The sequence below is a fragment of the Podarcis tiliguerta genome (assembly GCF_965153285.1).
Source record: "Podarcis tiliguerta genome assembly, chromosome: 8".
Lineage (NCBI taxonomy): Eukaryota > Metazoa > Chordata > Lepidosauria > Squamata > Lacertidae > Podarcis > Podarcis tiliguerta.
The window spans coordinates 82251562-82265722 of record NC_139541.1 but is presented as its reverse complement, the minus strand read 5'-3'; the positions used below and the strand labels follow the sequence as shown (position 1 = coordinate 82265722).

Genomic DNA, 14161 nt, shown 5'->3' with positions numbered 1-14161 from the left:
TCCTGACATATGGTTGTCAAACCTCTGCTTAAAGACCTCCAAAGCTGTCCCTCCGACTCTGAAACTTATAAGCAAGTAAAAGCTTCAGATCGCAAGGTAGCTATGGATTGTGAGAACCCAATTTAAATCCCAAGAAAGGAATCTCTGACCGGGATGTAGGACTGCACAATCGCCTTGAGGAAATGTTTATAGGTCAGATCCTCACCAAGGCAAGAAAAAACACTGCTCAGAGAGGCCACTTGTTCTCTTGAAGGTACTGGCTCCAAGCCATTTACCTGTTCCTGAATAAACTTTAAAAAATCATGGATGTTGCAAGAGAGGATCCACCCCAGATTGGGAATGCCAGGACATGGTCATGCTGTAGACACAACTGGTTGATGACCTTTTGGAAGCCAGCAGGGCATCAAGAACCTGCCCACCCCCCCCCCCAAAAAAAAGGTTGGTTATGGTTTATCCATCCTTCAGTCTGGCTTTTGTCTGGCTTTAAAAAATAGTGCTTTAAAGGGAGAGAGAATGAAAAAGTTAATAATAAATTTATTACCCACCCTTTATAGTCCCAGGGTGGATTGCACCATTAAAAACACATTTGCTAAAACAGCTGCAGTGAGATAACCAGACACTGTGCTGTACAGAGTTACGCTATCCTACATACCTAGACAGCATCTTAAAAAGCAGAGACATCACCTTGCCAACAAGGTCCGTATAGTAAAAGCTATGGTTTTCCCAGTAGTGATGTATGGAAGTGAGAGTTGGACCATCAAGAAGGCTGATCGCCGAAGAATTGACGCTTTTGAATTCTGGTGCTGGAGGAGACTCTTGAGAGTCCCGTGGACAGATCGTGAAGCTGAGGCTCCAATACTTTGGCCACCTCATGAGAAGAGAAGACTCCCTGGAAAAGATCCTAATGTTGGGAAAGATGGAGGGCACATGGAGAAGGGGACGACGGAGGACAAGATGGTTGGATAGTGTTCTCGAAGCTACCAGCATGAGTTTGACCAAACTGCGGGAGGCAGTGGAAGACAGAAGTGCCTGGTGTGCTCTGGTCCATGGAGTCACAAAGAGTTGGACACGACTAAACGACTAAACGACAACAACATCCTACATACCGGCAGACAGTGTTACAAGTTGTTCCACACTGGAAGAATTGAAAGTGAAGGAGGAAAGACTGGAAGAGTATTGTAATCCAAGGGGCGAAGATCAGATGGTGTAATAAACTGGACACATACCAGATGGGATGTTGGAAAATGGTAGACTGAGTGATGATGAAGAATGTCTTTGCCTTTGAAATAAGATCATTGGGGAATCTCCAGTTCTCCACTCAGGAAAGACCTTAACTGCCAGCAAGGAAGATTTTGTCAACAGAGCTGCCACTTTTGCGGGACAGACTGAAATGGCCGCAAAAAGAAACAGTAGCAGCTTACAAGGATGACAAGCAAACCCCTGAAGCCATAAAGATGAATGAAGAAGAGTTACAGAACCTGGAAGAGCTGAAGGAGGAAAAGTCAAAACTTTGCAAGTCAGAAGAGCTTGCTAATGTCTGAGGAAACCTCATTATCAGCTCTTTTATAATGACAATTTCTCTGAAGCGTTGTTGAACCAATGAAAGAGGTTTGGGGGTGGGGGAGAGAAGCATTTTTATGATAGGGCTCAAAATTAGAAGCCACCTGGGAGCATTAGTTGCACCCTGAAGTTGCACCCCAGCTGTGTAACTCCCTCCCCTTAGGGACACTGAAGGCTTCACACTTACAGAATTTCACTGCAGCATAAAGACGTTCCTGTTTTTCCAAGCCTCTGGTGGCTATGTCAATAATATCTTCAGCTTCTGTATTTTTGTGTTGATTATAATGGTTGTATTGTTCACGCTCCTACCCTCGGTCACCCTCGATGGGAGATTGCTACTCCAGAACTCACAAGTACTTCTCACAGGGTCACGCTCATGTATCTGGAGTCGAGTGGCACACTTTCTTTGTCGCTGTTCTTCCTTGACACTTCCAGGATGCTGCAGAGATTGGGTTACGAACACAGACCCCAGCCAAGGGGTGTGCTAGCCTGTGTGGCTACTTGCAAAAAGCGACCTGCGAGCATAGCTCCGGGTCCCGCATCTCACTTAAAATCAGCAAACGCGTTTTTAAAAAGGAATCCGACTCCGCAATATCCACTCTCTCGTGCTGCTGCTAATTGACTCAAAGCGGCTTCGAGGACAAGCAGTTAAACATTTAGTGCAACTAATCAACGACATCAAAGGTTTTCTTCCAAAGGTGAAAGAAAAGCTCAGTCTTCAGTTACGTGCAGCAGGGGTCACTGCAGAAAGACTTCGAAAATAGCCTTAAAGAGATATACCTACAGTGCTGTCTGCTTTGTTATAAAAGGGCACCACAGTGCAAATTCTTTTCAAGGCATACTTCGTCGTTCTTAACCCTCGCCCATGTCCTTTCCATTCCCTACCCTTGCAACGGTCCAAATTCAGATGCAACTCTGAAGCATCATCTGAAAAACAAAACATTGCTAGCAGTTCTGCCTAGGGGGTGCATCCACACTTTTGTTTGCCCTGCAACTTGCCCCCAGGAAAACCTATAGTTTGCTGCTGAATTGGAACAAACAATCGGGCTTTCCATTGGGCAAAATATTCCCGGAATGCAGACGGTTGGCCCCTTCCGACTCTACAATTCTATGTCATTTGTTCCAAATTAGTGGATTTTCCAGGAGAAGGCAGTGGGGCAAAGGTAAAACCACTTGAACCCATGCCTAGTAAGCATGAGACAAGCGGAAGTGTAAACGAACCTTAAAAGGTTCACCTCACCTTCAGATCAAGGTGTCACTTTGTGTGAACATCACAAGGTTTTGACCTGCCCAGAGAGGCAGTATCTGAATGGATTTCCTGGAAGGGCCTACATAACAAACGCACCACTCACTCACAGACTAAGTCGCATGTTCCCCTCTGCAGGTGGAAACATGCGTATTTTGAGCCTCTGGAATCCCATCACCATCGGTTAGTACAAGGCAAAGGAACTGGGAAACTCTGCAGGACATGATTAGCGCTCACCCTCAAGGTACAGCTATACTGCACAGACGTCTTTGTTCTGGGTGGAAGTGTAGGCTTCCACTTGGTCCTTGTGCCTTGATGCAGAAGGGTTGCCACAGCACAGCGTTCTTTTGTTTTTAAAAACGGAAGCACCTAGCTTAATCTGAGGGCGAAGAGGTGTGGGTGGTGGCTTTCTGCATTATGTGGGACTAGCACATGGTAAACTGATGTGTAGAAAGAGCCACAGCTTTCTCCTAAAGCAGGGTGTGGCTCACCTGCAGACCTCCAAATGTTGAACTCCAGCTCCCATCAAGTCCTAGCCGGCAAGGCCAATGGAAGTTGCATCCCAACATCTGGCGGGTGGTAAGGTAGCCACCTCTGTTTTACAGGATTCCTGCACAGGTAAAGGGGTGATGGAGGCTCAAAACACCTATATCTCCCTCAATGGAAGGGCCTCATAGGAACCTTAAAGGCAAATGAAAATGAAGACACACACACTACAGCATTATAATGCACTAAACTAAGTGAGCCCCACGAGCTGTGGAGCGATTTCTACATTCTCTCCCTATTTACCTTCTTTTCCAGGATAAGACAGGTAAATGGGTAGGTTTATTATAGACCTCCAGACTAGGATTGGCCTTCCAGAAACACACCTGTATCTTTTGAGATTATCGTTGGATATGGCCCTTCTAAGGTCTGTTTTCTGCTCCGAGTCCAGCACACCCTTTCAAGAAAAAACACTACCGAGTTGTAGGTTGAGATACCACTACAGCGAAGAACAAGGCTGAGTTTAGACAGCAGGCAAACTTTCATGTTTAAATTAAGCAGGCAAGATCAGGCCCTGACCTGTGCCTCCCCCTAAAGTAACCTGAGGGCCAAGGTGACCCCCTTCCAAGATTTTGCACCCCTCCTCATCTCCCAGTGCAGTGGCCACACCGTAATACACTGGTCTCGGCGCACCTGGCTTTCAGTACTGGTTGTGAACCGCCTTACTCAGATTCTCGTTGCCATTTCTCATCGATTCTAAAAAATCGAAATTCTGGTGCAAGAAGAGGATTTGGTCCAGGTTCTCGGGAGCAAGCACACCTCTCCGGTGCTCCAGGGCGCTTTCGCTGGCAGCAAAGGCCTGTTCTGGTGGCACGACCGTCGCCGGGATGGCCAGGTATTGCCGGGCTAACCTGGCTACGGAGGGGAAGCGGTGCTCATTGTTCTTCCACCAGTCCAAGGGGTTTGTGCTGCGCTTGCAGAGAGGCTCCACAATGTAGTTCTCCAGCTGCTGATGGATCTCAGGCATACTCTCCGTGGGGTCCTTCCCCAAAAGAATGTCGTACATACTCTGAGACTGGCCGCTCGGGCCTCTGTCCTTATGGGCAGAGATCTGGCAGGCCGTTTCGCCAACCTCTGCTTTGTAGTCAGCGTTCGGCACCCAGAACTGGTTGGACAGCGGGGACTGGTGGTTGAAGAACTGGGAGAGCATACTCTTGATCTTCTTGTGCAGCTCGCTCCTCAGGCTGGGGCTGAGGAACCTCATTTCCTTGAAACGTGGGTCCAGGAATGAGGCCACCACCGCTGGGCTCTCCAGCAACTTCTCCTCATCCAAGATGCCCCAGCGCTGGGTGAGCTCCGACCTGATGTTGCTCACCACTGTCTTGATAACGCCGCTCGCTTCTTCCGATTGCTGCCCTATGGCCGTGACAATGCCGTGGATGCATGGCATCAAGGAGGAGATGGAGAAGTTCTGCTCCTCCCGCAAGAAGGACGTTGCGATCTTGAGCGTTCTCATGACGGGCACCAGGTCCTGCAAGAGCTTCCACTGGTGGTCGGCCAAGTTCTGGACCACCGTCGTTCCCTTGGGGTGCTCCTCCAAGACGGACATGATAGCCCACTTGAGGTCCAGCAGGCACTCACACATCTCAATGGTGGTTATCCACCGAGTCCCCGTGTCCATCACCAACTTCAGCTTCGTCTTGTTGATGGCTTCCAGCTTGCTGTTGAGCGAGCAGGTGGCCTTCGCGTCCTGCTGGAAGTAGCAGACGATGCTGCGCGCCGCGCTCAGGGCCTCTTGCACCTGCTCCACTTCGAGGCCCGCCTTGACGCACAGGTGCAGCAGGTGGGCGGCACAGCACAGGCTGGTCCAGCCGTAGACGCACTTGAGTTGCGAGGAGTTGGCCCCCAGATCCTGCAGGCTGTCATGCATCACGCAGAAGACAGACTTGTTGGACAGCCCGAAGTCCGTCAGGACCGAGTACAGCCGGTCTCCCAAGTTACTCTCCCCTTTATCCTCGTGTACCTGCTGGGTCTCCAAGATACACCTGGCCCGCCTCCACTCCCCGTCGATGAAGTTAGTCATGATGGTCAAGTAGGTCTGATTGGGCTGGGACAGCCAGAACTCAGCGCAGATCACAATCGACTGGGCCGTTTGCAGGTAGTGTTCTAGGTGTTGCTTGACCACGTTGTACCGGTGCCACAACATGCTAGAGAGCTGCATGGGGGACGGGAGAATAAAGCTAGGTTCTAGATAGCCAATCAGAAGGCCAAAGCCTTTGTCCTTCACCACCGAGAGAGGGTGCAGGTCCCGGAAGATCATTTCCAGCACCAGCTCCAGAATCACGTCCGTCCTGGGTTCCGCGCAGGAGACGGCATGGTACTGGCTGCTGTTTTCGGGCGTCAGCTGGCGGGCCCTTTTTATCGCCGTCTCCTGGGCCGCGTAGTCGGGGTCGGGAACCTGGTCGTCCTTCAGCTGAGAGAGCAGGGTGTCACGGATGCTGTGCTTCCTCACGAGGTGCTCCCTCATGGTCGTGGTGCTGTTGTGGAAGGAGAGTTGCTTCTTGCAGACGTTGCACTCCACGTAGGCATCCCCCAGCTTCGTGTAGTAGTTCCACACCTTGGATTTGCGGCGGTCGACGTAGAGGGAGGCGCTCGTCCCGTCGTGGCCGCCGCCTTTCTCGCGCCTCCGCCTGGTGCACGGACCCAGGTTGGCTGGCATCGCGCAGGTATTGAAGACCATGGATATTTCCTCTGTGGGAATAAGAGGAGAGGTCAGGAACCTTTTGCCCAACACAGGGCTCGAACCCACAACCCTGAGATTAAGAGTCTCATGCTCTACTGACTGAGCTAAGGTAAAGGTAAAGGGACCCCTGACCATTAGGTCCAGTCATGGCCGACTCTGGGGTTGCGGCACTCATCTTGCTCCATTGACCGAGGGAGCCGGCGTACAGCTTCCGGGTCATCTGGCCAGCATGACTAAGCCACTTCTGGCGAACCAGAGCAGCGCACGGAAACGCCATTTACCTTATCTACTTGCACTTTGACGTGCTTTGAAACTGCTAGGTTGGCAGGAGCAGGGGCCGAGCAACAGGAGCTCACCCCGTTGTAGGGATTCGAACCGCCGACCTTCTGATCGGCAAGTCCTAGGCTCTGTGGTTTCACCCACAGCGCCACCTGCGTCCCTACTGACGTAAATTGTAGCAATGAAATGTTCAGTTTAAGCTGGTAAATGAGGTTAGTAGATTTTTAGCCTGGTTATGCAAATATGGATAGTTTGGGGGGGGGGTTGTATTTGTTGCTATAATTACCGTATTTTTCGCTCTATAACACGCACCCGACCATAACATGCACGTAGTTTTTAGAGGAGGAAAATCCGTAGGCATGCCACCCGTAGGCATTCCCTCCATAATACGCACAGACATTTCCCCTTACTTTCTAGGAGGAAAAAAGTGAGTGTTATGGTGCAAAAAATACGGTATATTTCAAAGGAGAGAGAGGGGATCTTCATACACAATTTTGTGGCAAAGTGGCATATAAATAAACAGATAAGTCTGATCGCAACGGAGGATGCGAGGAAGGGAACGTCCATACCTTGAACTGTCTGAGGGTAGGATGGCGCAAGGATAGGGAGGGTTTGCACTTCTATGATCTCCTCCTTGGGCTGGGCGTCCCCTTCGCTATCCTCTAGCTTGACGCATTTCTGCAAGAATTCGCTGACCCTTTTGGAGCTCACATCTTCCATTTCGGTCTTGTGGGGAATTGAAGAGGAGGGGAGAGAAACAGTGAGAAAAAGCAGTGCAAGAGTGTAGATCCACACACACACACACACACACACACACAATCAGCTTCTGCCCCACAAAACCAGCTGCATGGGTAAATTAGCTTCACTTTCATAGAATCATAGAGTTGGAAGAGACCACAAGGGCCATCGAGTCCAACCCCCTGCCAAGCAGGAAACACCATCAGAGCACTCCTGACATATGGTTGTCAAGCCTCTGCTTAAAGACCTCCAAAGAAGGAGACTTCACCACACTCCTTGGCAGCAAATTCCACTGTCGAACAGCTCTTACTGTCAGGAAGTTCTTCCTAATGTTTAGGTGGAATCTTCTTTCTTGTAGTTTGGATCCATTGCTCCGTGTCCGCTTCTCTGGAGCAGCAGAAAACAACCTTTCTCCCTCCTCTATGTGACATCCTTTTATATATTTGAACATGGCTATCATATCACCCCTTAACCTCCTCTTCTCCAGGCTAAACATGCCCAGCTCCCTTAGCCGTTCCTCATAAGGCATCGTTTCCAGGCCTTTGACCATTTTGGTTGCCCTCCTCTGGACACGTTCCGGTTTGTCAGTGTCCTTCTTGAACTGTGGTGCCCAGAACTGGACACAGTACTCCAGGTGAGGTCTGACCAGAGCAGAATACAGTGGCACTATTACTTCCCTTGATCTAGATGCTATACTCCTATTGATGCAGCCCAGAATTGCATTGGCTTTTTTAGCTGCCGCGTCACACTGTTGGCTCATGTCAAGTTTGTGGTCAACCAAGACTCCTAGATCCTTTTCACATGTACTGCTCTCAAGCCAGGTGTCACCCATCTTGTATTTGTGCCTCTCATTTTCCCCCCCAAGTGCAATACTTTACATTTCTCCCTGTTAAAATTCATCTTGTTTGTTTTGGCCCAGTTCTCTAATCTGTCAAGGTCGTTTTGAAGTGTGATCCTGTCCTCTGGGGTGTTAGCCACCCCTCCCAGTTTGGTGTCATCTGCAAATTTGTTCAGGATGCCCTTGAGTCCATCATCCAAGGGACTCTCACCCCCTCCAATAAATTACAGTCACTCTGCTCCTTGTGAGAACAGTACATGCAGCCGCTTCAAGTTATCTTTCCCCAAAACTGGCATGGTTGGAAAACCAGTTGCTAAGATTTACAACTTGAATTATTTAAATTTGGGGCAGCTTTTCTTCTTCTTATTGGTTGCAGGACACTGGGAGTTCCATCCTTTGGATCCTTGCAAATGGGGTTTGCTGTAATAATTTTTTGTTTGTTTGTTTGTTTTTATTAAATATTTTCTTGATTTACAAAAGTGCGCGCAATGTCTCTCTCTCGTAATTTTTTCCCCCATGTAACATTTTTACAAATCAGTTTCATTTGTTGAGAATTTGAAGCCAGTAAGCCTCTCCTCTAAGCTAGCTTTTGGCGAGTCTCGGAGCTTCCGCTTTTGTGTTAGTTAATACCGGTGTGTTGTGGCTGCAGTGTGGTTCCAGTGCAGACAAGGATGTGGTCTCTGGTCCAGTTGAATTAGAGAATCGTAGAGTTGGAAGGCACCCCATGGATCATCTAGTTCAGGGGTCAGCAAACTTTTTCAGCAGGGGGCCAGTCCACTGTCCCTCAGACCTTGTGGGGGCCCGACTATATTTTTTGGGGGGGAGGTGCAAGCAGCCCCAGTGGCTGCTTACCTGTGTCTTGTGAGCGGCAGGGGCGGCTCACCTGCCCCATGACACACTCCTATATAAACTGAAGGTGTTTTACAGTAACAATCACTAGATGTTAGTGGTGCAGGAAATCATATAAATGCCATATGCCCTCTTTTTTTTTTACTTTCCTTGCAAGCATCTTTCAGCAGCTTATGACTCAGCTGAACAGCATGTTGTCCTGAGCTGCTCAGCTGGTTTTAAAGGAAGCAGAGTTCCTATGTCTTTCCAATGTCCCAGATTTTATTGCTCCGCTTTCCTTCGGACCACATCAGCGAGGCCAAGGGGATTCTGTTATCTGGGCAGCCCAGGACCTACACACACACTGCCCAGGCTTGAGCCCTGCGGAGGTCACTGCGGTGCTGCCAACACAGTGGTTTGACTTCACCCCCAGAGGTGCACTCCAATAATAATAATAATAATAATAATAATAATAATAATAATAATAATAAATTTTATTTATACCCCGCCCTCCCTGGCCAGAGCCGGGCTCAGGGCAGCTAACACCAGTAAAATTACAAAAAATAAAAAATAAACCAATTTAAAATACAGGTTAGAGATCAAGCTATATTAAGATATTAAAATTAAGATAAGGATTAATTAAGACAGAGGGTGGGGATTTGCTGATTAAATATTTGATTTGGAATACAGTGATGGGAGGGTTGGGGAAGTCGAGAAATAAGTAAATGAAATAAATATTATAAAGATGAAATTGTTTTTATTAATGTTTTTCTTTTTTGATGTTTTTTGCTTTGTTGTTCTTTTTGTTCTTTTCTGTTTTCTGTTGTTTGTTTTTTGTTCTGTTTTGTTATATTTTTTCTGTAAAAATCTAATAAAATATTATAAAAAAAATAAAAATAAAATACAGGCTAAAATATAATTTAAAATGCAGCCTCATTTTAATAGCAACCCATAGATCAAAACCATAAGGGGAGGGAAAACATAAGGGTCAGTCTGAGTCCAAACCAAAGGCCAGGCGGAACAGCTCTGTCTTGCAGGCCCTGTGGAAAGATGTCAAGTCCCGCAGGGCCCTAGTCTCTTGGGACAGAGTGTTCCGCCAAGTCGGGGCCATTACTGAAAAGGCCCTGGCCCTAGTTGAGACCAATCTAACACCTTGTGACTTGGGACCTCCAAAGTGTTGTCATTTGGGGACCTTAAGGTCCTCCGCGGGGCATACCAGGAGAGGCGGTCCCGTAAGTACGTGGGTCCATTGTCTCTTGAGGCAGATGGATGTCAACAACAGTGCTTGAATCCCAAAGTACCATTTAGTGAAGGGATGCGTTCACTTAGGGGGTTAGTACCTTCGATGCCGCCCACCCAGGGAGGTGTAGCATGGGGGAGCTGGCTCTGGGCACACAATTTTGAGGGGGCAGAAACCATGCCCCCCCCAGGCAAGTGCTGGTTTCTGCGGAAATCCTTGTCCTACCCGGTTTCATCTCTGGTTCCCTGTCCTTCCCTGTCTGCCTCTGGGGGTCCCGGGCCCTAAAACCCAGCCTGGCCTTGCTGATGTGTCCCCAGCCTCCTTGCTGAATGGCCACCTGGCTGGTAGTGGGATTTGCAGAGCTCTGGTGGGCGGTTACTCTGGCAGCATCAGAGGTGAGGACTGTGGTGGCGCTGCGGGAGCCGTTCATCCTCTGTACCCTGCCCGGCGTGTGTGCCCCGGGCACCAGCAAACCACACTATGCCACTGCCCTGAGCCAGTCTCTGTACCCTGCCTGGCGTGTGTGCCCCAGGCACCGGCAAACCACGCTATGCCACTGCCCTGAGCCAGTCTCTGTGTAAGGAAGCACCATCATCAAACACCCACATCATGCACTTAAAACAACTCTTATGCCACTTTAACAGTCCTGGCTCCCCCTCTCCCTGCCAAGTATCCTTTGTTAAGGGTTCTGGGAGTTGTAGTTGAGCGGTCAAACAACCCTTAGCACCCTTAACAAACCAAGGTTCCCAGGATTCTCTGGAGGAAGAGACTATCCACATTGTTCAATTGGAACAAGAGCACATTGAAAATATATGGTGGGGATGTGACCAAAGATAATTACGTTTGCATTGTTTTGTTTTTGCATGGTGCACAGCAGAAGAACCATTCTCCAGGACCCTTGCTATTGCGGAGGGAGGTCAGAGCGCACATCTTTGCCTCTTCAAATGGATTAGAAACCAACTCATTTTGGGGGATGAGGGCAGAATGGCAAATGAATTAAGGATGTGATCTCAGACACACATAGCTAGGCTGTAAGCCTGATTGAACACCCTGGGCTTTTGAAGAAAAACGAATAGGAGGGTTGCTCTGTGTACAGCTAAAGCCTCTCCTGGTATGTCGCACGGAGGACCTTAAGGTCCAAAAATGACAACATTTTGGAGGTCCTAATCTAAGGTGGTTATATTGGTCTCAACTAGGGCCAGGGCCTTTTCAGTACTGGCCCCGACTTGGTGGAACGCTCTGTCACAAGAGACCAGGGCCCTGCGGGAATTGACATCTTTCCGCAGGGCCTGCAAGACAGAGCTGTTCCACCTGGCCTTTGTCTAAGGCACAGTCCGACTCTTATGCTGCCCTCCCCCTTATGGTCTTGAGCTATCGGCTGCTTTTAAAATGAGGCTGCATTCTAAATAAATAAATTTATTTTTTGTATTTTAAATTGCCCCCCCCCCCTTATGTTTTTATTGTAATTTTACTGGTGTTAGCCGCCCTGAGCCCGGCTCTGGCCGGGGTGGGCGGGGTATAAAATTTATTATTATTTTTATTATTAACAACTGTAGACCTCTTCCCTGCCCATGAGATTCCATGCCGTGTCTGTCTCATGCAATGTAAGCTCCTATTTTGACCCCGGCTGAGCTGCTGCGCTTCACTAACTGAAAAGGAAGGTCATTTCCACAATATATGCACAGAACAGCAGATCCGGAGGCCCTATGGGAGACCAGATGCAAACACAGAGATTCGGCACATGTCCAAGGCTCCCTGTTTACCAGAAAGAATTCTGGCTCAACTCAATGGACACTGCAGCTGCCCCCAACATTGCAATGAGTCTGCGCTGGCCAGAGGCTGTGCCTGTGCCTTGTTGCACCTGCAGGGTTTTAGAACTGCGGAGCTGGAAGGGACACCGAGGGTCATCCAGTCCAACCCGCTGCAAGCAGGAATATGCAGCTGTTCCCTACAGGAATCGAACCTGCAATCTTGGCGTTAATAGCACTATGCTCTAACCAACTGAGCTATCATCCTGCAGGATGAAGCTGGTACCCATTTTACCCGGCCTACTCATCTGGTTGCTTCTGAGTAACAAGATCTTCCTATTACAGTGGTACCTCGGGTTAAGTACTTAATTCGTTCCGGAGGTCCGTTCTTAACCTGAAACTGTTCTTAACCTGAAGCACCACTTTAGCTAATGGGGCCTCCTGCTGCTGCCGCGCCGCCGGAGCACGATTTCTGTTCTCACCCTGAAGCAAAAGTTCTTAACCTGAAGCACTATTTCTCGGTTAGTGGAGTCTGTAACCTGAAGCGTATGTAACCCGAGGTACCACTGTGCCAATGAAGCGCAGATGTTCTTGCAGATAATCTGAATGGCATTGAGTTCTTGGATTAACCAATTAATACATGTTCATATTCTAAGGCGTTTGTTTAGAATCCTGGAACGAAGGAGACTCTTGCCACCCCCGTGGTACAGAAGATAATTCTGCCTATACCCACTTTTCATGAAATCGAGCCTTCTGCCAATACTCAGGTCCTCTTAATCTTTGCAACTTTAACCAGCTGAGAGAACAGGAACTAGCAGTATTATGGGGTACTTGTTTTGGAAGCCAGGCAGTATTCCTGATTAAACACACCCAGTGGTGTAGCGTGGGTTGTCAGCACCCGGGGCAAGGCAAGTAATTTGCGCCCCCTAACCTGTGAGCCAGGTAGGGGCAGAGAGCTGTGAGTGCGAGCGCCCCCCCCCCATGTTGCGCCCGGTGCGGCCGGCCCCCCCCTGCACCCCCCACGCTACACTACTGAACACACCAGCTTTTAAATCCAGGTGAAGCTGGGGGGCGGGGAATATGCATTCCTCCTTTTGCAAAATCAGCAGCTCTATCCCTCCTTTTACAAAATCAGCAGCTCCAAACACCCTTTTGCAACAAGGAGGCGACATGGCTTGAAATATTGATTTTTATTTGTCTCAGTGCTCCACATTCCCTGTTCTCATTAAAAAACAACACATACTGAAAGGCTGTTTCACATCGTTAGTGACATTTATAATTAAGCTGACATAGCCGCTTTCCCCCTTTAAATGAATTGGAAGATTTAACCCATTAAACCACGCAGCTTAAAGCTTGCATCCTTAGATTTAATATTTAATAGGTCTGGCATGTACCATAACAGGCAAGTCCCATCGGTCCACCTTAGACGCGCCAAGGACAGGAGCTCCCCCGCCCCAATTTAAATCCATCCATAGACACACCGGAGCCCCCAAGGCAGCCACACGGGAAGAAAACCCTGTAATACGTAAATACACACAAATGTTGTGGCTTTAAAACGCGTGAGCCCACCCACGATTCATTCATTCCGTTCCTTGATTTCTACACAACTGCATCAAATATTTCAACCTGCAAAATTTTCCAAGCAGACATGTAGGAGACCAAGCGCGCGCACACGCGCGTAAAAGACTGTTAACACGCTTAACGTGGGTGGGAAGCGAAGAGGCGCAGTGCCGCGCTACTCCTGGAAATAAAATGCTTTTCCAGCTCCGTCTGTGTTGCAACCCAGCCAGACACCCATGGCGAAGGAGAACCGAAGGGACCGCGAAGGGCGCGTTCCTCTTTTTGCAGGTGGATTTCTCCCCTTCAGAACCGCTTCCTCCCTTCCCTTTCAAACCCCACATTAAAGAGCCCAGCGCGTCTGCTTTGAGCGCACAGGTGGAAGGAAAGTTTCCTAGAAGCTGAAGGCAGAAAGGAAGGGAGGAAAAGAGCGAGGAGGCACACAATGAATTTCCACTCTCCTCCGCCTTCATGCGCGCGTGGGTGTACAGAGGTCTGGAGATGCGCACTGTACTTACCCCTTTGTTACCATGAGCATAGCGCAGCTTCTTCGGCTCTTTGCAGCCTCACCGCTCCTGGTGCAGCAAAATGGGATTACAGCCTAACCTTTCATCTGGAAGCGATTCCTTTAGGGCTCCTCTGAAAAGTTCACAGCGGGGCGAAAAGCGTCCCTAGTCGGGGCAACCTTATTCCCAAAAGGCAAAAGGGCGCACCGCCGCCAACGCCTTTCAAAATGTGGCATTTTTTTAGGAAGTCTGCAATGGGGGGGGGGGAGGGGGAGCCACATGGCAAATTTATTTAGGGAGCTGGACAGAAGCACCTGATTGCACCTGTTTTGTTATTATTAATAGAGTACCTAACATTTGCTCTGCACTGCAGAGAGGCTAAAGGACAATGCAGC

The 14161-nt window shown here is 48.9% G+C and overlaps 1 protein-coding gene across 1 annotated transcript; it reads right to left on the bottom strand.

The window, feature by feature from the left end:
- Positions 1-338: 338 nt before the first annotated feature.
- On the bottom strand, positions 339-13885 carry LOC310683348 (E3 SUMO-protein ligase ZBED1-like). The gene is made up of 4 exons (XM_083453191.1): positions 13779-13885; positions 6881-7037; positions 1087-6040; positions 339-639 (listed from the first exon to the last, which is right to left on the bottom strand). Exons 2-3 carry the CDS (start codon positions 7029-7031, stop codon positions 3990-3992), a joined length of 2202 nt encoding a protein of 733 aa, XP_083309317.1. The 5' UTR covers positions 7032-7037; positions 13779-13885; the 3' UTR covers positions 339-639; positions 1087-3989.
- Positions 13886-14161: the final 276 nt, after the last annotated feature.

Bases quoted from the DNA above. Each gene is read 5' to 3' on its own strand.
- LOC310683348 (XM_083453191.1), bottom strand. From the start codon at position 7,031: ATGGAAGATGTGAGCTCCAAAAGGGTCAGCGAATTCTTGCAGAAATGC. The intron at 6,041-6,880 runs GTATGGACGTTC...TTATTCCCACAG, and splicing joins CTACCCTCAGACAGTTCAAG to AGGAAATATCCATGGTCTTC.